The following is a 22587-nucleotide window of genomic DNA, read 5'->3' as shown; positions in this document are numbered from 1 at the left end:
ACCCGTCTGTAAAACAACTGCCCTCTCCAGACCACGAATGCAGCATTTACTGTGATGAAAGAAATGCAAATGCCTTCCTCCCCTTCCCATGCCATGCTGGAAGGCAGCATTCAGAACGTGAACACAGCATTTTGCGCTGAACTAATTTGTTTCTAAATCCATGTCATACACTGCATCTCCACTCTCCAGTAGCTAAAGAGTGCAGGGTTGAGCCTCAACAATAGCTGATCTACAAGCTTGTAGATCTGCTATTTTTGTCCAAAAGTGCCCTCTAACGGGATTTCAGCCCCTGCCTCTCTAACACTCTCTGCACGTGCCTGGTTGAATCAAGACCACAGGGCAGTGGAGGAAGCTGCAGTGTCCTTGTGGCCAAATCTGGTGTTGCAACACTAATCACCACCGTATAACCAAAGCTACTGCCCATCTACAAACTCACAACGCATCGCAAATAGACGTTTGTATTACAGATTTATTTTAATGAATTATGAGGTCATGAGCACTGCCTATAGGCTAATAGGGTACTACCCTTGGCCATCAGCCAAACGCTGGTCAATTTAAACTACAACCACTACTATACATCTATAAATTCTACTGATTGGCAGGTCGCCAGCTCTCGTTTAAACAGTCCATTCTAAAAGCTACTTCGGCTGCTAAGAAATTAAATTGCCCTGTGAAATACGGAATCCAATAGCTACCGGTCCAAAGGCCAGTTGACGGAAATCCTCAGTGTTTTGGAGTATTGTGACAGGCTGATGCAATAATTAATTAGCATACCCTTTGGACAGACTGCTAGTGTGCGTCGACTGCTGGATCCTACCCCGATATCTCTCTCATGTAAAACACTCACATAAAATACATCATGATGCACTTAAAATATTTGCCCCGACACACAGCCCAGCCCAACCAAAGCTTTAATCGTGCCGTGTTATGTGATTAATAGTCTACTGCCTTAAAGTGTCCCTTTAACCTGCAGCCCCAGTGAAGGGACAGTATTTCACTGTCACCCTCGTAAAATAAAATACAAGCCATTTACTGTAGAGGGTATGCCTGTGTTTCAGGAGCTAATCTCACAAACTACTGGACTAATCAGTGCCAGATTTTTGTGCAGGCTGCCAGTAGGCCCACAGAAGCCCCTCCGCTAATTTATTTGAGAAATATTTAACTTTTAAGCTTTTTATTATAAGGCAGCGAGAATGAATCCAAGGACTCTGATTGGGCTTAAACTTTGCCCAAGTTTGGAAAGATACATCATAGATATGTCAGACATATGTCATCATATGACTGAAGTATTTCCGGAAAGCATATACAATGGATAGCCTCAAGGCATCATAGCATAACCACCGCATGGAACTGAATGTCTGTCAATGGGAGATATCAGGTCTGTGTGACATTTAGCCTACTTTACTCTTTACCGATACTGCCTCCAGCCCCTGGAATCTTTTCTTTCTTTCATCAATTACCTGGGAATACTGTGCGTATAATTATACCCTGTGAATATTTGGGAACTGTATGACGTTATGAATAAATCACTACCACAAAAACACAAAAACACTGTACAGAATACAGACCCAGCCTGTTTGTTTGTGCGTGAGAGCATGCGTGCGTGTGATGATGACATAATCGGGCACACTCAGCAGTCCTTTACCCCTGCAGCGGGCAAAGGGGTCACAGCTGAGCACGGATAGACTATACAGACAGGAAGAACAAGAGAGGCAATAAGAGACAGTTGGGGGTGTGGGGTGAAGTGAAGGTAGTAAAGGAGAGTAGAGTAGCAAGAGGAAGAGAGGGGATGGATAAGCGAGTGTGTCAAAGAATGTCAGAGACCAGTTGCAATGTGACAGACCGTTTACACATTTCTTTAGTTTATTCCCTTTAATTGTACATACATTTATTTTTTGGGCTTTTTAATTTACACTTGCTTTGGCGATGTACATTTTTTTAGTGGCATATTTTCACATGCCACTAAAGCTCCTTTGAATAGAACTGACTTGAATTGAGAGATGTAAATGTATGTTTTCGCATGCCAATAAAGCTCCTTTGAATGGAACTGAATTGAATCAAGAAAGAGACTCTTTTTTGGAGCCGTTAAGATTGCCACGGCACGCTGTCAGGCCGCTTTCCAAGACGAACGATGTAACTGAAGTATAGAATCGCTTGACAGCAGGAAGTCATGAGAGAAAGAGAGAGTGTGAAACTTAGTAAAATGGAACCGACCTACAGCGTCTCATGGCTGCCTGCGTTGGTAACACCGGTCTGAATGCGGAGTGAAAAACAACAGCCTTTCATTGTTCTTTCATATTTCCCACAGGACCGTCTGACATCGTACATGTGAGCGTGTTATACCTGAATAAAAGGTTCTCGGAGCCTGGGCTGACGTCGGTTGTTGTGGTTTGACCGGGGTGTGTGTCATATCTCGTTTGTTTAAAACTAATGAATGTGGCTTTCCTCCCCGTGGAGACATATTATATTGGGTAGAGTGGTGAACGTCAATAAAACCTCAGTTTACCGACCACGCTGTGAGACGCCACGTCCTGCGAGTCATTAATCATTATTATTACAATCAATCAGGGAGCTCCCCGCTGGCTCAGACTCACAGCACTCCAACTGTGTACTACAGAGGTATATAATCATCATCACATCGGGTTCACATTGGCATATGGGGCTCTATTCTCGTCCGAGCTTTCTAATGCCACTATTTGGGGATTTAGCATTGGGGAAGGGGCGTTCCGCCACTGAAGTGGCTATTTTGGTCACCTGCCTCAATCCCTAAAACACCTCCGCTATACCTTAACGTTTGGGCGTTACAATAATGAAACCAATCACTGTGCCACATGCCATTGCAAGAGATCCATTATCCGTTGCCCGTTATGCCCAGTGCTATATTGCTTCATAGCCTTACGGTCTATGCTCAATGCCCATGGAAGAGTGATGCGTGGGGGATAGATGAGATGACACGTGGGAGGGCAGTAGGGCACAAGGAAATCTGAAGTGAGAAAGTCAACCGTATGAGCTAAACAAAAGGATGTATATAGGCAGATTTCTACAAGGACACTCGCCCTTACTTCGACCGCTGTATAATTCCATATCCATTAGAATTGTATTCTTACCAAACAAAAACAACAGTATTGTCATTGTGTATATACAGTATCTATTTAAAAGGAAAGTGTATGATTATAGTTGATCGCATCAGTTCTCTCTCTCTCTCTGGGACAAGAGAATATTTTTGTGTTGTTGTCACTGGTCCTTCACCACTTCCATTATGGTTATGGACAATGATGTCATTGTTGCTGGGCAAACTTGTCACAGACAGACAGACAGACAGACAGACAGACAGACAGACAGACAGACAGACAGACAGACAGACAGACGCAAGGTCTTCACTGAAACAGACAATGGAAGGAGACATCAAACAGAGAATCAAAGACACATTCAGCAATTAGCCACAATTAATTTGAAAATGTTCCAACAGAAGAATTAGACAAATCGTGGGATCCCCCTGCCGCTCCACGGATTTCGATCCCACATGCCAACTCCAAAACAATATGAATGATTCCATTTGTCTGAATGTATTATTAAAAACGATGAGACACTTCCAATACACCAGCGTCTCTGTTTTGGAACAATAAATCATGTGTCTGGAACAGTTGACTCAACACATGTTGCTATAAACAAATGTGTTGAAAGGAAGCACCAGATATGCTAAGACTAACTAGCACAAACGATCACAACTTTTAACTTGAACAGGATTCTGAAATATCCTATGAGGTAAGTATAAATATCGATACAAAGAATTTACATATACATTATACACAGTGTCAATAACAAATGTATGGCGTGAAACAGTCAGATTACATACACTCATATTAATTTAATAAGACACAACTTGACAATGACAATGTTGATAAAATTGCCATCTCTCACACACAAACACTCCCCCTATAGCCCCGACGGAACCTCCACAAAATGCAAACGTTTGCCATAACCCGAGGGAATGAGTCAGCTTTCCTATGTGTCTACTGTCTACTGTAACTGTGCAGCCAAGCCATCAATAACTATAGGCTAGAAGCCCGGCTCAGGAGGCAATGGGGGAGAAAAGTGCCCTGTCACTTTGCGGGCAGGAGAAATCCTATACCCAACTGAACCAAATAAAATAACTCCCTCGTGACTGGACTTCGAAGAGCTTAATGGCCATCGCAGCTCTATGAATACAGAAGGAGAAAAAAACCTCACCACAGTGAGAGCCACTTTTGCACAAGGGTTTCTAACTTTCTATTAATGAACTGACTGACTGAATGGGTGGAAGGGATTAAAAGCTAAAGCTGATTTTGCTTTCTGAGAGGACAAACCACAAAAAGGCAGATGAACCAACAGTCATAAGTAGACTAGACAGATATTCAGGCAATGCAGACAGAGACAGACAGACACAGACAGACAGATACTCTAAAACCCTTCAGAAACTCTGTGGTAAATATTAAAACCTAAATCATATTCACTATTTGGTGAGTACTTATGTTAAATATAGTCAGCTGAGTCCTTTCTCATTTTGACAATGGTAGCTACTGAGCTCTCACTGATCCTTGTACCGTACGGCAGGTCCCACAGACCCAAACACCCAAACGGTTCCGACCCAGAAACTTACGAGTCACGAGTCATCTCGGTGGTCGGTAGCGTGGGAATCCAACGACTTATACCTGAAACAAAAAAGGTCTGTCTCTTCTTCTAGAAGGTTTTTTTAATGTCTGTCCACTTTCCCCACAGAGCAACCGATTAGCTGCATGTGCGACACAATCTGTCTGACTACAGTAAGTAAAGGACGAATGGCTGACTTGAATGGCAAAGTGAAGCAGAAGCGTTCGTTTAGGGACAGGCAGTAGCAGTGGAGAGAGAGGGGGGGAAGGGGGGGGTGGCACATACCCACAAGGCCTGCTGGAAGACCCCCCTCCCCCCCATCCCAACACCACACTGGAGCCAGGGCTAAAAGTAGAAGAACTACGGTGGGTGAATGGGGCTGAGGCGGAGGTCGTGGGGGGTGGAGGTAAGCCGGCACGAAGAATGCCCCAACCCAAAAGGCCCCCATATGCAAAAATAGACGTGCTGACCTAGAACCATCAGGTTATATGGAGCACTTGCACAATATCATTTTTCAGTCAAAATACAGATGTTGATAATGGATCACTCACTGAATCCCTCATTTGTGGTCGTCTGCATTTTCTTCACATGAGAAGCATGAAAGAGGTCCATTTCCCGTGACACAAACATTTAACTACATTAGTGACAACTTCTGACAAGGTTCTACAATGAAGGCTACTGTAGTTGACTCACCCTACACTGCCCCATGCCACCTAATTTTACACAAGGACACACACACACACACACACACACACACACACACACACACACACACACACACACACACACGATTCCATTCCTATCCTATGCTTAGCACAGGGAAATACGGAAATGCTGATCCGCTGAGCAATAGAATCACATTTAGCCATGACAAGACAGTTCACTGTGTTATTTATTGTAGGAAGTATCATCATATCAGATTCCTAACACACTTAAGATGAGAACATACTGTTCGGTTACCTGTGGTGGCCGCTGCCTTCTATTGCCACTTTTACCTTTAGGCAATTCTCATTGTCAAGCACTCTGCTGTACAATTTGTGCTATGAAATATAATGTGCCCTTGCCTTACCTCATATAATGGGACACAACGCTCGACTGACAAAAGCAGAAGGAATTTGATACCTTAAACCATTTTTTCTCATTTACACAGCATTGTGAGCACCCGCCCGCTGCACAGAAAACGAGGCCCTTGCCTTGTTCTGTCACAGAGATCAAGAGAGGTGATACAATTACAATCACTCCTTCTGTTGCAAGTTAACTTCCTCCAACATGGCGACGTGCCCCGTTGTACAGCACAGGCCTCCATTGTTTCATGTGAATGAAACCTAATGGTAGAAATGTTCAATCAAGCTGCCACTGGAGGGCTCCGTCACGAGGTTCCATTTAGCAGCTGAGGGCACTACATCAAGCTCGCTTCATCCCCTGTGTGCTGTGTGGAGGTCTGCATGGTGTGATTGATTTGAGGCCAACCAGATCAATGGAAACGCATGGATAGAAATGTTAAGCTCTCAACTCTCGCCATGGAAAGATGATAAAAACATCCCAAGGACCGTGGCGGGAGGCAACTGGAATGAATTGATTTTGGCATGACAACCCCAAGGTGCTTCTGATCAATAAGACACATCTAATCCTCATCATTAACTTAGCGCTCTGTTGGGGCAGTCAAGGTAAGGTAGAGATGGTGGGGGCAGGGGGTGGCATATGGGGGCAAGCACAGTCATGTGTTGCTATTATTGTTGGGGTGGATTCTGAAACCTTTTCATTTCAAGGTCCTTCATAAGTGTTGAGTTAAGTGTAAAAGGATACCCAGCATAGCCTTCTATTCTAAATGAGATACTGTGGGTCTGTGTGGAATCCCCAGGCTGGATTATGTAATTCTCCCCAAAAAATTATAATTCAAATCACAGAAAGCACATTAACCTACCTACTAAAATATCAACTCTTGCATACATTAAGTCGACTAGCCACACATATTTCCAACAGACTTTTGGCTTATAATGGTTTGCTGCATCTTCAAACAACACAACGTGTCACTGACTGTATCGATGACATAAACTCTGTCACATGTGGCCGTGACCTTAATAGGCTAGGAGTGCTCATGTAGAACGTACCAGCAAGAGGTTAAAGGTCAAATCGTATCCAGTATCCGTCTTTCCGGACAAACAAGGACCCATCGCTCATGTTCACTGATGTGACTGAATACTATATCGGCACCTAAATAGCCTGGGTTGCCTTGCCCACAGACGACTCGACTAGTCATTTAGCAAATTTTCCTCAGCCACTGAGCGCGAGGACCCAGGTTCAAATCTGACCTCGTCTCTCTCTCTCTCTCTCTGCTCTTGTGTTTCCTGTCTCTCACTGACCTACCTGAATTAAAATGAATATAATGCAAGGGCAGGTTACAGACTTCTGTTTGCCATCATAGGCCCAGCAAATATTTGATCAGAGATTCCCATGGAAGAAGAAAATCCCACTTTAACATTAATGGAAACTCGGCAGTACTTAAAGCACAAATCATTACTATATACCGTAAATGGCCCATTGCTGATCCAGCGGGAGAAATTCAGTTGTTATGGCAGAACTGCGGTTATGAAACACAAGACAGATACAAAAAAGACAAGAGATACAACTGGAGTAAAAAGGAGTCAAGTGACAAGTCGGGTAGAAAAGTAGCAGAAACTCTGCACTTGGACCGCTCCAGGATTTGCGTGTTGGATAGGCTATTAACAGATATAAGATAAATGTAGTCAAAGTGTACATACTGTAAAGTGGAAGGAATTTCAGGAAAGCCCTGCAGAATAACTGTACAGAAATCTCAGTGCAACACCTCATTTTTGCCAACTAGTAAATTATACTAAAGGAAATTAACACCTTGTAAATGTCTTAAAGACACATACTTAAGGGGGTACCTGGTGGCAGTTAGTTCACAGACCTATAGCTCCTTTTTAGCGCGAGTACCCGACCCGGGGTCTGGTCTCGCATCTCTTCTCTCTCTGCCAATTATTTCTCTCTACACTGAACTATCTAAAATAAAGCATAAAAATGACAAATTCATATTTAACAGCCACAGTTCATAAAGTACTGATGCCACAAAGCTGTGCGCACACACGCTCGGTCACAATGACTAATATTGTCTACTACTACTACAACACATTTTCTCAATGTAAGTAGTAAATAATAATAATAATAATCCCTTCAATTTGGGCAGTTTGATTCTTTGTTTGGGTCAATATAGCCAATGGCCACATGGTGTAGCAGAGCTTAACCACTTGAATCCTATAGTGTAATATTCTGGGCATGCCATAACAGGCGAATATTCAGCGAACAATTCTAGGAAAATAACAGATCTACAAGCTCACGTTGCGACACATTGTGAGTCTGTAAAATCGACAATTGTCTGCAAAGTGAATTGCTAATGGAAAAAAAGCAAGGGGACCAACAACCAAAGTATAGACCCCTCTTGGGGAACACTGGTCATCGAACTATAGGGTTAGGTCAGTGAAACATGGAGCTGATCTGTGGTACATGGAATAATGGCTTCCAATCATTTAGAACTCAATTAGTGTATTAATTGAATGGCTCAAGGGTTGGCATGAATCCAGACAAATTTGACTGTTTTTCCCTTACCGGCGTTACCGCCCTCCGTCAAACTCACTCACAGTCTCAGTCCTCTTCCGTCACCTACTCAACGTTTTACTTAAGTTGGCTTGGAGCCAACATCCTGACAGTCACATTGGAAAGATGTCAGGTTTGATTTACAGCTAATGGAAAGAAGAGACGGAATAGCAAATGTGAGTTTGAATTGCTTTCTCTCTACATCCTGGGAGTGGGACCGACGCTCAGGCTTTAATGGGGCACAGTGGTGATATCTTGTATACCTGAATCTATCCCTCTATAAAAACGGGCCTCGTTACTCCTTCACACGCACACAGCCGTCGCTACATACACGCCCATGTGTGCATCCTCGCAAACAGCGAAAGTACCCGATCTGCCGAGATAACGCAGCACAAATATATACAAGTATAGGGCAACCAAATCGTCAGTGACGTGCGCCAACGATTTGATGTGCGTGTGTGACACACACACACACACACCTGAAATTAACACATTTTATCAATTGCAGGGCAACATGTTGATCCGAGGACCTTCATCAGTTTAGTACAAAGGTTACTGGAGCTGAAATGAGAGCCTAATGAGAGCTCAGCCCATACGCATCCATTTCTATCCTTCACACGGCAGCTATTCAGAGCTTACACTTACAGTGTCCGTTTTAAAGACGGCCAATATCCATTTGGACCTGGTGGCTAGCGGGCCTGCAAAGGTTAATCATCTATCCTCAAGGCAAAGCACTAATGTGTTCCCCATTTCCTGTAAATGTGGAGAAGCTCAGCAGCAGTGAATTGATTCTGATGAATGAGTCAATTACTCGTTAAATCATTTATCACACACATTTTAATCTGTATAAAAAGATTAAAGGAGGATTTTTTTTAACAATTCAATTTTGTGGCACGTCTGTAGTGCTGTCGCCTCACAGCTACAAGGTCAGAGGTCCTGGGTTTGATTCCCGCTGTGGGCGTGTTCTTTCCTCTGCGTCATCAGTGACCATACCCGAGGCGGGTTGGCGAAAGGGCCTTTCTGTGTGGAGTAACTGGAGTTTGCATGTTCTCCCCGTGTCCCCTAGGGTAGGTACCCTCGCTAAAAAAATGCAGTAATCATGGTCTCTAAACTACCTCCCCCGGGCCAGCCGGGGCACCTGCACAACAACTAGTCATCTTTCCCATCTAAATAACTACCATATTATATGCATAAAAAAAATCAATAAATCACTCAAATTCAACTATAGCCATATATGTGGCTATAATAACTAATAACTAAAAACAAACATGATATGCCCAGTCACCATGCTGCGCCTGTGATGTTCCTTTTTACTGACACCAAGTTTAAAATAAGAATTGAACACACAGAATATCAATACGAAGCAACTGAAAAACATGTTATTTCAACGGTAGTGGATGGAGAGAAAGGATTTTTGTCCAACCACGAAACGGCAACCAATGGGTGCGAAGAGGGGCACAACCACGGGCAGGACTTGACAAAGGGTGAATTATTGTCCACATTATTTATGTTTAAATATTTATATAAAAAAATGTATGTCCAAATATATTATTTGATATAGCACAACATTTACATGGACATACTGTGTGTGCGTGCATGTGTGCATGCACGCACATGAATGGTTTACGTTTACACAAATGAAATTAATCCCCTGGTTGACACTAATGTTATGTTGGATCGGATTTGCAGGAAAGTCACCATCTGCCCAATTACTGAATATTCGTGTGTGTGTGTGTGTGTGTGTGTGTGTGTGTGTGTGTGTGTGTGTGTGTGTGTGTGTGTGTGTGTGTGTGTGTGTGTGTGCTGTCACACATGGGCACTCATGTACACCATGTGTGTTGTATGTCTACAGTAGGCCATTCACTGTCCCTCAGATTGTGGCATGTTGATTGTGCAGCAAGATATGCCTCGTCTCCTTCACTACGTTTAAGAGGTAAGCCCTTGAGTTGAACTTGGTAAAATAATACCGTCCATACGCTCGTTCTGTGTTCACCCCCTCATCCCCCCTTCTCAAGACAAGAGACACTTTGTGTCACCATGGTGCTGTAGGAGGATTGTACATACATCCGCAGACAGAGAGAGAGAGAGGAGAGAGAGAGAGAGAGGAGAGAGAGAGGTGTAGAATACAGAAGACTAACCTTTCCTATAAGGATGTATAAAACGTATAACTTTTATCGTTTCATAAGATAAAGTCTTCCCTCTAAGTTGCAATGTAACACAGTATTTATTCCCAGTTCCATGTAATATTAATTATAGATACATTGTTTTGTTTTGATTGTTTTGTTCCACTTTTCCTTTGTAAACCTAATTTTATGGTTTCTCAAACTCAATTGAATTGAATTGAATTGATTGGGGATGAGATATTAGGACAGGGAGAGGGTGAGAACCAGGGAGTGAGAGAGAAGCACAGTGTCCAGGATGGGGAGGGGGAAAGCAAACAGAGCGAGAGAGAGAGAGAGAGAGAGAGAGAGAGAGAGAGAGAGCGAGAGAGAGAGAGAGAGAGAGAGAGAGAGAGAGAGAGAGAGAGAGAGAGAGAGAGAGAGAGTTGCGGACTTGGAAAGGAGAACAAATGTTGGCAGGGAACAGCCTTCCTTTTGCAAACACATAGAAAGAGCTAATGTATCACACCGCTGTGTCCAACTCACTCTCTCTCTGTCCCTTCCTCTCGGTCTCATACTCTCTCTCCATTCATGCATCCATCACTCCGGTTTCCCCCATGCCCCCTCCCTCTGTCTCATTCTCACTCCCTCTCCTTCATTCATTCACTCTCCTCCTCTCTTAGCCTTTGTCACCCCGTCTCTTTTTCTCTGTCACCCTGACTCTCCCTCTCTCTTTCGCCCTGTCGTATCGCGAGTGCCCCAATGCACTGGCGGCTACCCGTGGCATTCAGAATTGATTTAAAAAATGGTATTGTTTTCACTTGCACCTGCTTACATCACTGACCTTCTGACCCTGTACAACCCTCCCTGTAATCTTAGATCAGCTCACAAGCTCTTGCTGGCGGTCCAAGAGACAAAGCTCGTCACAGAACCAAACAGGGCATTTGCCGTAATGTCCAGTGGAATACAATTCCACTGGACATTTGCCTCAGTATCCACTTTTAAAACTTTTACAAAATGTCTTGAAACTAGAGGAATGGACAACTTTCCTCATTGTAGTTTCATTGTCCCTCACATGTTTTAATGTAAACTTGTCTTTAAAAAGTGTTATTCTCTCTCTCTCTCTCTCTCTCTCTCTCAAATAAATAGGGCGCAGAGCGCACACGCACATGCACACACACACATCATCAAGCTGCTCCAAGTGATATTAAGAGCTCATGTCTATAAATCACAGAGAAGTGGCAGTGCTAACTTTGCTTGCAATGCAAGAGAAAATCTTAGCTGTGTTTGGTAGCAACGTGCCGTTGCTACAATAACCTCCAAACGCACTGTTTATCAAAATGTAGTGGTTGAAATGTGGACGCAGACGAGGAATATGAGACAGACAGGAAGACGGATGGAAGGAGAGAGAGACAACGTTACATGGAAGAATTTCCTGTCCACAACGAGGATTAAAGTTCCTAATGTCCAATTGTCTGAGGTATGGTGGGAATTTGGGGAAATCTCTCTCTCCCTCGATCTCTCTTCTCATTCAAATATTTCAACGTAAACAATGTAAAGGAAATAAAACAGCTCGATCCCCCCGAAAGAATATATATTCAAAGATTTGCGCCACATTTTCACGATTTTTCTAAAATCTACAAGATCTACAAGATAAGTATAACATAATGCTAAAAACACCAAAAGGGGTTCCCGTCTGTACTGAATGGGTCAAGCTAAGTTACAACACTTGCAAATTGCTGGCAGGAGTGACTTACATTGTATGTCTTACAATGCAGTGCGACCTGTCAGGAGAGTGCTACAACACCATACATTACTGGCTGTTGTGGGAATCAAACCTGTGATCAGACCAACATGCCACACACTACCCACAGTACATTCCTCAGTGTTCATTCATCCCTGCCTAACGGATGTAACCAAATGGATTTGTACACTCTCGCAGTTAAATTAACAGTGTGCTGTGTAATGTGTATGTGTAGTAAATCACCCAGCACATGGGAGCAGCAGATAGACAGAGTACAGATAGACAGGCAGACAAGACAGAATTCACAGTTCCACCGTATCCTAGCACATTTGAATAGCTACAGCCATTTCCAAGAAAACTCACTAAGAGAGGACATTTAGGTTCACTACAGACTCACTCAGAATTAAGACAAAGCCACGTGTCTGCAAAACAGCCAAACACGTGTGGACACACGTGCACACACCTTTTTTTAAACGCATCTCCCGAAAGAATCTTATAAAGAACAATGTTTAGAACACGTTTCCAGAGAACCGTTTGTTAGTAAGGACAAAGACCATTTTTTTTGTTGTCGAGGCTGATTCTACTTGGCTGGTCTCGAACTCCATGTTGTGCTGAGCCTGTGGAATTCCACTCACAGAGGGGGGTCTGTTTGTGAGTGTATTGGGGTTTCATTTAATTTAGGAGGCTCACTGAACGACTTCCTGGATGTGTGTGTGTGTGCGTGCGAGGCGAGCGAGTGTGTTGTTATATCCGACGCTGTGCAGCCTCTTCTAAGATTTCTGCGGACGTTTCGGTGGTAGAGTTGGTCTCTGCGTGGGTTTTGCCCACAAGGGTTGTTAGAAGAGCAGCCTGGTGGAAGACCAACAAACAAAACACCATTCATGGGTGAAAACACACGTCTGTACACAACGTCAGGGGATGCATCATGTTGTGAAATGCAAACTCAAACCTGGAGCCTGGTGCTCAGTGTTATATGAACAACTCTGTAGGGGTGTAATGGTTCATCCAACTACCGCAATTGATTTAATCGATTACCAGCCAACGGCACAATGTGACTGAGCATGCAGATCGACTATTTTAAATATTTGTTGGAAAGCCTGATTAGTTAACCTTGCGGTATTGAGTTCACAACACAGCCTTCTGGGCTCACTCAGGGGCTTACGATGAACCGAACCGGCCTGGATCAGCTACGGACGCGATCTGCCAATCACCTGCCAAGTAGCTTGAACAAAAGGGCCCGCCTTCTTCAGCGATTGGGCTACAGTGATCCCAGGGGGAGTAATAATCGACCGAAATATAACGTTTGTGGACTTTTTTTAGGGGGTTTAGAGTAGAACATCAAACAGCACAGTGTAGAACAGAGAACATAACACAATAAAACAAAATGCACAGGGAATTAGAGATTGTGTGTGCGTGCATGCTCGTGTTGTCTCTTTGACAGCCTGAGCAGGTCATTGAGAACATGATATTAAAAGATTTACAGATTAGAGGTCAGGCCCAGAGAGCTTTGCTGCTGTACAGTCAGTGGGACAGCAGAGAATAGGAGGAAACCAGACAATAAGGTGCTTCATTCACTGATGATGATGATGAAGTCAAATGACTCAAATCCCAAGTGTGAATTCATCCAACTCTGGGTGTACAAATGGAACCAAGTGGAACTGTAACCTTGACCGTCTCAGACTTAATTTAACACTGAGGAATGTGTGTGTGCGTGCCGTGCATGTCCCTGTACTCCATAGTAATGAGACACATGAGTTCTAAGTTAACTCCCCTCATCAGCTCACACAAGGATCCTTAAAGGCCTCCCCAGACCAAGCTACCTTGTCCTCAGAGCAACTGGGATCAGATCGGGTGACGTTAAGCGACGCCTCCCGTTTAAACGTTGCTCCAAACACACCACTCAGTACTATAGCAGACGGTCAGCTGATGGCGCTGTTCTGCTCCTGCATGAGAGGAGACGACTCCATAACATCCCGGTTGAATACGTGAGTGAACAACATTATACCTAGTTTCCACCAAGTCTTGCGTGTATACATGCGAGCTTTTTAAGAAGTGGGGAAAGCCACAAAAGTATAGCTTTCTGCTCGTTTCTGAAGTGACCCATTCAACCCAGACAATGTAGACAAAACACTTGCTATATCAGCTGATTATATGCATGTATGTTGTGTCCTATAAGTCCATGCGGGCTGGGCACCTCTGGTGCATGACACGTAAATAAAGAATCTATCTATGCACCATAAATAAAAGGAAGAAAGTCCGTCATCTATCCTATTCTATTCCTTTGCCATAATGAATGTGCTCCATGAAAGAAATCTGTTGCCTGCAAGTCTGTCTCTCTTCCACCCTCCCCGTATCCAATTTTAGGGGAAAATGCACTTGAAATACTGCAGAGCCTTTGGTCTCCTTCTTCTCATGTTCTGATTATCTCCGACTGAAGAGCCAAACGGAGAGCTTTCCCCTCCCGAAGAGCTCCGCCGCTGATTCAACATACTCAATCAAGTGATCGGAAACTGTTAATAGCCGACCACTGCCAACTGTGCAGCACAAACTACTATACAACAGATTGCCCAGCCACAGATGTTCCACTCATACTCTCCCCCTCACCACTAAAAGCCACAGAAGTGGCTTGCAGCAACACAATAGTCCACCATCACACTTCAAAAGTTCTCATTGAAAGGCTGGGGGGTTGTGCATTTTTTTCAAAAGCCAATGCTATAAATCTCAGCCAAGCTCTCTCTGTGCAATCAGAAACTTTTCATGGCAAATCCTTCCGTTTCCGGATTGGCAGGGACCCGTGTGTGCGTGTGTATGCGATACTATGCGCGCGTGATGTGTGTGTGCGTATATCCCATTCTGACCTGAGATCAGATTCATACGAGGTTTCCACTGGGACACACACTGGTCTGATGAACCCATTCTGACCTGAGATCAGATCCTTAAAAAATGTCAGTTGTTCTTCGATTTTTCAAAAATAGCAGACCTACAAGCTCGTAGCGCGCCACTCGGTGGCGCGATATGAGCTTGTAGATCTGCTATTTTTCAATAGCTAAAGCATAACATGATGCTGACACCAAAATGGGTGCCCGGTCAGAATGGGATATACATAGTGTACACACACATCTTCCCACAATTCCAGTGGTTACACGGCCGGGCCAACGGTGCCGGAGATTAGTTGTATGCAGACGGACGGACGGACGGACACAGTGCTAAACATACTCTCCCCATGCCTTCAGCTGGCAGAAAAAAACATACTCTCCCCATGCCTTCAAAACATACTCTCCCCATGCCTTCAAAACATACTCTCCCCATGCCTTCAAAACATACTCTCCCCATGCCCCAAAACATACTCTCCCCATGCCCCAAAACATACTCTCCCCATGCCTTCAGCTGGCAGAAAAAACATACTCTCCCCATGCCTTCAAAACATACTCTCCCCATGCCTTCAAAACATACTCTCCCCATGCCTTCAGCTGGCAGAAAAAGACAGGGTACGCAGATATACAAATACATTTCAGACAGGGTTAAGGGTCATGGAAAAACAGGAGAGGCCAGAGGAGCATAGGATGATGTTTTTTTAGACATACATAATAGAAGGGAGGTAAAGAGAGAGACAGGGACAGTGTTAATATTCAGACAGCATTGCTTAGCTCCCAGACACTCTCAAACTTCAATGTGTCTGTCTGTCTGTCTGTCTGTCTGTCTGTGTGTGTGTGTGTGTGTGTGTGTGTGTGTGTGTGTGTGTGTGTGTGTGTGTGTGTGTGTGTGTGTGAGAGAAAAAAAGGTTCTATCCATTCAAACCTATTGAATTTCAAATATGTATATATTATTTTTAATATAAAATAGTGTGTGCAGTCAAACTTCATTCCAAGACAGCACACGGGGTTATTTCTTTCTCTCCATGAAAAAGTTGGCAATGTTTATCAACAGGGAGGTGTAAATGAAAATATGTGCAGACGCCAACAAGAGTCAGCAAAAAAGATTTACCGGAGTGGTGCAATTAAAAGTAGTGACCTTTGACATACTGGTTTTGGCGAACGTTCCCCCTAGGGATGCTGGGGGTTCAAGTGGTTAACAAAAGTGGAAGTTTGACGCATAGTTTTTTGATCATCAAGAAAATCACAGTCAATAATATCATGACATGTAATTTTCATATCTTCCCAAACATAAAGGTGAGGTTAAAAAGCAGCAGCTGCAGACGTGTGCATAGGATGCAGAATATTATGGCTAAATGGAAATTAACCAAATATGACACCCTGGCAGATGTGTCCTTATCTGATGTGATGAAAGAGAAAACGAAGTGAGATGTGTCATCCATTATGATAACTGAAGATGGCGACACGGATAAGCAGGCCTGTATTGCACCTAATTGAACAGGAAAACGAAAATATTGTTCCAACAGCAAAGTTGTGTGTCTGTCTGTGAGAGTGTAAAAGTACATCTTTGATGAATTGTCATTGTACACTTACTTAGCAAAAAAACAATTGATTTCATGCAGTCACTTTTAAGTCAATCAATGAGCACCGGCAATGAGTTGCCGCTTGCCAGCAAACAGTATAGTCACTATATAAGGGTCTACCAAAATCTCCCGGAGGGGGCGTTAACATATGTGTCACGTGGTAGCGGCCGCCATGTTGGCAGGCTTTTCTGGTTTGTTTACAGTCAGCGACCATCCGTGTGCGTTCTAATTTTTAAACACCAGAGGGAGTTCAACGAGCTCGTTCCTGGCGACAACACAGTGAGCCAACACCAGGATGGAAAGAAAAAACGTCGGCCTCGACATACCTTACATACAAGGACAAGCTGAACTTTGAGGAAAAGGAGCGTTACCTCAACAAAATCAAGGATATTGACGGTCTCGACCCCTATGAACACACTGACTGGACAGAGGATGCTTTCGATCTTCTACCACCACTAACTCTCCTTTTCCTCAAAGTTCAGCTTGTCCTTGTATGTAAGGTATGTCGAGGCCGACGTTTATTATCAGAATCAAGAAAGTACTGAGAATACATTTCATACCAAGAACCCCCTAGTTTGACACGTCACATGCTACTTAAATTATAATGACATTTTGAACATTTTGCCATGTGTTGGTTGTTGATGGTAGCCCAACTTTCAGCAGCTGTCAAAAATTCCCCTAGGGTGGTTGAATAGAAACCAATGTGGGATATGCTAGTAGACACCTTTACAAACACATTGGTGAAGAAAGTTCTTGGTAAGAAATGTATTCCCAGATTTTATTAATATCCCCTGACTAGTAGCTGAGAATCTGTCTGCTCTCAGACAGCAAGGCATTTCCAAGGACAACATGACATTTCACACAGGATCAGCAAGAAAAACAATGTCTTAATGAAGTTGACATGACTCTTGTCATCTTATTTATTTTACTTACACACGTTTGCTGCTCACTGAAAATATTTACAGAACTACCCAAATCTGTTTCTCAACCAGTGGTTTGGGAGCCAAAAGTGAGTCGCAAGGTGCTATGATAGGGTCCTGACAAACACATTTGGTGCCCAGTTTAGGCACCCTGTCCAAAACGCCCATCTCTTATACCCCCCTGGGGCAAGTGAGTTTTTTAGACATACATAATAGAAGGGAGGTAAAGAGAGAGACGGGACAGTGTTAATATTCAGACAGCATTGCTTAGCTCCCAGACACTCTCAAACTGTGTGTGTGTGTGTGTGTGTGTGTGTGTGTGTGTGTGTGTGTGTGGGGGGGGGGGGGGGGTACATTAGTCAATAACAAAGTTTGTACTCTAGAAGGCATTCTGCATTCCATGCCTCATGTCGTTTCTAGCATCTGGCCCTGCATATTGATAAGTTATCGATTGGCAGTCAGAAGATTCAGAGGCATTTAGTGATTTTGGTTTTTTACTCTGGACCCAAATCTGTCTGTGTGCGAATCCGTGTGGCAAACAACACCATCTTCAATTAAACTTCTTATTTTGCAACACTGGAGAAATGTCTGGCGGCCCACCCATAGGTCTGGAATCATCAGGTTGGAAACACTAGTTGATGTTTCCAATCCAATTTAGGGGAGTTCTATTATATCACTGATATTTTTAAGTACAAAATTGGGACAATTGCAGATACTGATGTCTTCAAAAAAGTAAAATGATGACGGATATATCGGCTAGACCGACACCGACAGACCGGGTTCTAGTAGAAAGGTTTTCTCGGTAGAGCACAAATCTCCACCAGGAGGCATAATCCAATAATGTCAACCTGCATCTCTCTCCGTCTGTGTCCTGCATGCATACAGTTTTGCTCCGCTCACGCATGTGCTTAGTCTAACGTTATATTGTGTAGTCAGTTTTAGTTTACTAATGTACAGTATGTAAACTTGTTACAACTTTACCATGCGTGTGCATGCGTCACAGGTGTGCGGGGCCGGGTTATATTATCATGAATATATACAGTATGTATGTTGGTGCTGTTAATCAGAATTGAAATGGTTTTAATTTGAACTGGACAATGGCATCTCTCTCTGTCTCTCTCCCTAGCTTTTTCTGTCAAACTGTAAAACAGTCGCTGGTGCTGTGGTGTCGGGTTATGCTCAGTGCGTCTCTCTCTCCCCATTTATCTTCGTCTATCAGTGTTAGTCTAGGCACTGTGTGGGAGAGACAGACATAGTAGCCATCTATAAAACTTGACCTTGGAATTAGGAATTTGTGAAAAATAGGCCATTCTTTTGGATTATCAAGTTTTACGAGTCATATAAACAAACACTGTTTAAGAATAATGCAGAATTAGCTCCATTTCCAAGGCCAACATTCAGTCAATGACGGATGGCACAGGTCAAAGGTCAAACAATGCTGAGACAACCGCTGTGTAGTCATAAGCCAAATTCCAATACCCCAAATCTCGGCCACTCGCTCACTCACACTCAGTCACTCCAGCAATGTGTTATGGTGAAATTGGTGACCTGCTGGAATATGTGACAGTCATGTGGACATCACATAATGTCAGTGTCCGAACATAAATCATTTTGCTTTGTTTATTAGCAATTTCACCATAACACCGGCATTGTTGTTGTGACGGAGTGTGAGTGAGCGAGTGGCTGAGATTTTGGGTATTGGAATTTGGCTTTAGAATTTCACCTGTTAGCATTGCAATCATCATCCATTGCGCAGACATTTACAGTACACATGGCACAGAAAGTCACGCACACACACACACTTCGCTGACTATTAAAAGTGACAAATGAAAAGGCTCCTGCCTGGTGATGCCACATCACAGATGGACACAAATGAGACAGCACAGCACATGCTGTTAACTGATCCCGTACCTGCTTATTTATAGTGTCAAAATGTCAACATGTACTGCATGTGTGCAACTTGTTTTCAACATGCAATGCGACATCAAATCGCTCTTCAATGCTTTGATTTGAAGTCTGACCTTTCCGAGTTTCCAGACTGCGACGCTTGATTTGGGAAGAAAAGGTTTCAAACCTGATGGCAGTAGGGAAGGAGGCATGGCAGCGAGGAAGGAGGGATGCAGCTGCTGTGCTGTGAGGAACAGATGGACCAAACACAGCAGCCCACCAGCGCTCTCCCCCGCCCAAAGGCATCACTGGCAGGGCAGACCTGCCCCATGTACAACTTGCACATGCACGCACATTCTCATGTAGCCTGACCGGTGAAAAGGGAGAGTGATAAATGAAGGGCAACATGGTTCAATAGCTGGCCGACTGAGGGGTCACACACAAATGCCCACAACCTAAGTCTTGCTCTCTCACAAAGCGTGCACGCACGGACGCACTCCATCTCAGTAACACACACAAGTGTACTCTAACAAACACCCGCCACAAATGCACTCTCTCTATCACACATGCACATTAACACCTAAAGTCCTAAACTGTCCCACATACACACCCACACACAGTCAATCACTCTCTCACACACTCTCTCTCTCTCTCTCTCTCTCTGGCAGAGGGCATGGGGCTGGCAGCAGCAGGGTAGCTTTCCCCTGCGACATTCTTGTAACTATATGACATCTGCTGCCTGGAGTCAGACATAGGAACTCTGACCTCAACACTGACGACAGCCGTACAAACAATGTGACCTGTTCTGAAGAACATAACTAAATCACAATATGAGGAATGGAACAATGTGAATCCTTTATTAGAAAGAACTCAAGCCTATTAATAAAATAATTGCAAACAAAGAAAAACATATGATTTATACAACACTGATGATAGTGCTGTCAAACAAGTCTAAGAATAAATTTAACCTGCAACAATTTAACCTTACACCAAAACAGCACATTGCAGCTTCATCAGCTACTATATCTTGCAGCTACTATCCCCCCAGGCCAAGGGATGTGTACCGTCTACCCCTTGGCTGTGGTCAGAGATTTAGGTCTAGACTCTAGACCAGATCTCACCTTTCTAATCCTGTCTCTCGGTCGTCTTAGCTCACTCTGTGTAATAATACCGATCACCTTAACCAAGCCTCGCGATCAGCCGTTATGTAATAGGTCTACACCATGCATATATGGAGAAACAAGCACACAGATCTAATGCCACACAGGTCTGTGTAAATCTAATACACAAAGTATCTCAAGATTCAAGATTGCTTTATTTGTCATTCTTTCCAACTGCAGCAGCAGAAAAAAACGAAATTGCGATGTGCTGAGTGCACGGGCCACAGCAACATGGGTCGCGCCGCCACTATGCATGCATTGCCTGATTGATGGATTATTTGTAGGTGCTTTAACATATACTGAATATATTTCATCCGTTAGCTCCTGGTTAAAACAAGAGCAAAAATGTGAAAAATGAGAGCACACGCACGCACGCACGTGCCTCTAGGTCAGACTCAGTGACTGAACTATCTCCATGCAGGGGTTCTCCACACAGCTGTGTAAGTCCTGGGTTGCAGGCTTTTGCAGCCGGCGGGACATGAGGAAGCGTTTTTACGACGACATAGTGTAACTTGCAAGTGCAACTTGCATTTGATTGGCGTTGGGATGTATAAAGCAAACACTTTAAAAATCATGTAAAACACACAGAGCAAAATAGCGACAGCGAGAGAGCAAAGACTGCACTTGGAGGATTCACTAAACGAATGCTTTCTTACGGTTACGTACAAAGGTCGTCTCATCCTCAGACCCAGGCTTAAGAAAATCATTGTGGGCCAGCCAGTAATTAGGCGGCTGTTGTGCGTTCTGGGTGTGACCTATGGTTAAGCAGGCGGTACAAAGAGGTATGGCATGGCTTCCTGTGGCACTGGACTGGAGTCTTTGAGCTCCTGTGGATGAAACCATAATCTCCCATAATCTGCTTAATGTTTGCTGCTATGGAGATTACCACCTGACATAACATCTAAGGAAGGTAAAAGAGACACCTTTTGCAAACACACACACACACACACACACACACACACAGACACACACACACACACACACCAGAGTGCCGTTTTGAAAAACTGCAGTGTACATATAAGCAAATGTAAACATAGAAATGACACATACATAATCATACCATTGTCATACATCACATTCCTATATCCGTGCCCAGCCAATCAAATCATCACAAATGTCGTTCTGGCCAATCACTTTTGGCCTCTTCACTTTTCTGCCCTCACTTTCATCTTCAATAGTTATACTTTGCTCAGCCAATCAAATCATCGGTAGGGGTGATCAGCCAATCACAAGCCAATGTTTGTGTTCACACAGACCCTCAAAGCTGGGTATAGGAGCGCCCCTCAAAAAAATGTAATTAACACGAGTCCACATGCGCTGCGGGATAATAAATACAAACATAGTGAAGGTTCACACATGGAACCTTCACATCAGCAGGACAGTAACATTAACTCCCCAGGGTAATTAGTAGAGCAAGTCCCTTGGCTTGGCAAGTGGCCAACATACACCCACGGAACCGTGTGTGTGTGTGTGTGTGTGTGTGTGTGTGTGTGTGTGTGTGTGTGTGCGTGCGTGCTTGACGTGTGCGAGCGCGTGTGTAAACCAACGGCGACAGGTGACAAAGCGGCTGGCCACTACTGAATAGCAGCTGTGTGGCTGAGGGTTGCTATGGGCCAGTAAGAAAACATTCGGGTGGAAACCTCTAAAACATTAATAAGTGTCTCCATTTATATCGGCTCCAGCTACAGTAGCTAATGGGGGGGTTTGGCTGGTCTTTTCCCCTGTCTTGTGCACTACCGTTTGTACTGTGTGATATATGGCCACTACTCCAAGAGTTAAGAGAGCAGACTCTCTCTATACTTCTTATTTGCCAACAGAATAATGCATCATAAGACTGACGTTACAGATAAACAAGGCAACCCCTCAGCTGCCAGGCTGCTCAATGACTCTGGCTTCCCTTCCACCCCTGCCGCCTAGTGACACCGGCACTTTAATCACCGGCAACATTTGATGCACTATGAACTACTGTATAACCCTGCACTTTATATTTATTTCCCTGCACGGTGTTGTCTTATGTCTGTTTCTTTGTGAAAAAAAAGAATTGAATGCACTCATGTTATGTCAAAGCAAATTCCTA

The 22587-nt window shown here is 43.8% G+C and overlaps 1 protein-coding gene across 3 annotated transcripts in view; it reads right to left on the bottom strand.

Moving 5' to 3' along the window:
- Positions 1 to 22587, bottom strand: part of enah (ENAH actin regulator) — a 132031-nt gene that overhangs the window by 95737 nt on the left and 13707 nt on the right. For 2 of the 3 annotated variants that reach the window (XM_080790793.1, XM_080790796.1), the window contains exon 1: positions 4640 to 4825. The exons of the other annotated variant lie outside the window; for it this stretch is intronic. In XM_080790793.1, the coding sequence (XP_080646919.1) occupies positions 4640 to 4653 (14 nt within the window). In that variant the 5' untranslated portion in view covers positions 4654 to 4825. Of the gene's footprint in view, positions 1 to 4639; positions 4826 to 22587 lie in introns of those variants that run through there. 3 annotated transcript variants of the gene reach the window in all.

Source organism: Protomyctophum bolini, assembly GCF_963924005.1.
Source record: "Protomyctophum bolini genome assembly, chromosome: 19".
NCBI lineage: Eukaryota > Metazoa > Chordata > Actinopteri > Myctophiformes > Myctophidae > Protomyctophum > Protomyctophum bolini.
Note: the sequence above shows the minus strand (reverse complement) of the source record. Positions and strands in the feature narration are given on the sequence as shown.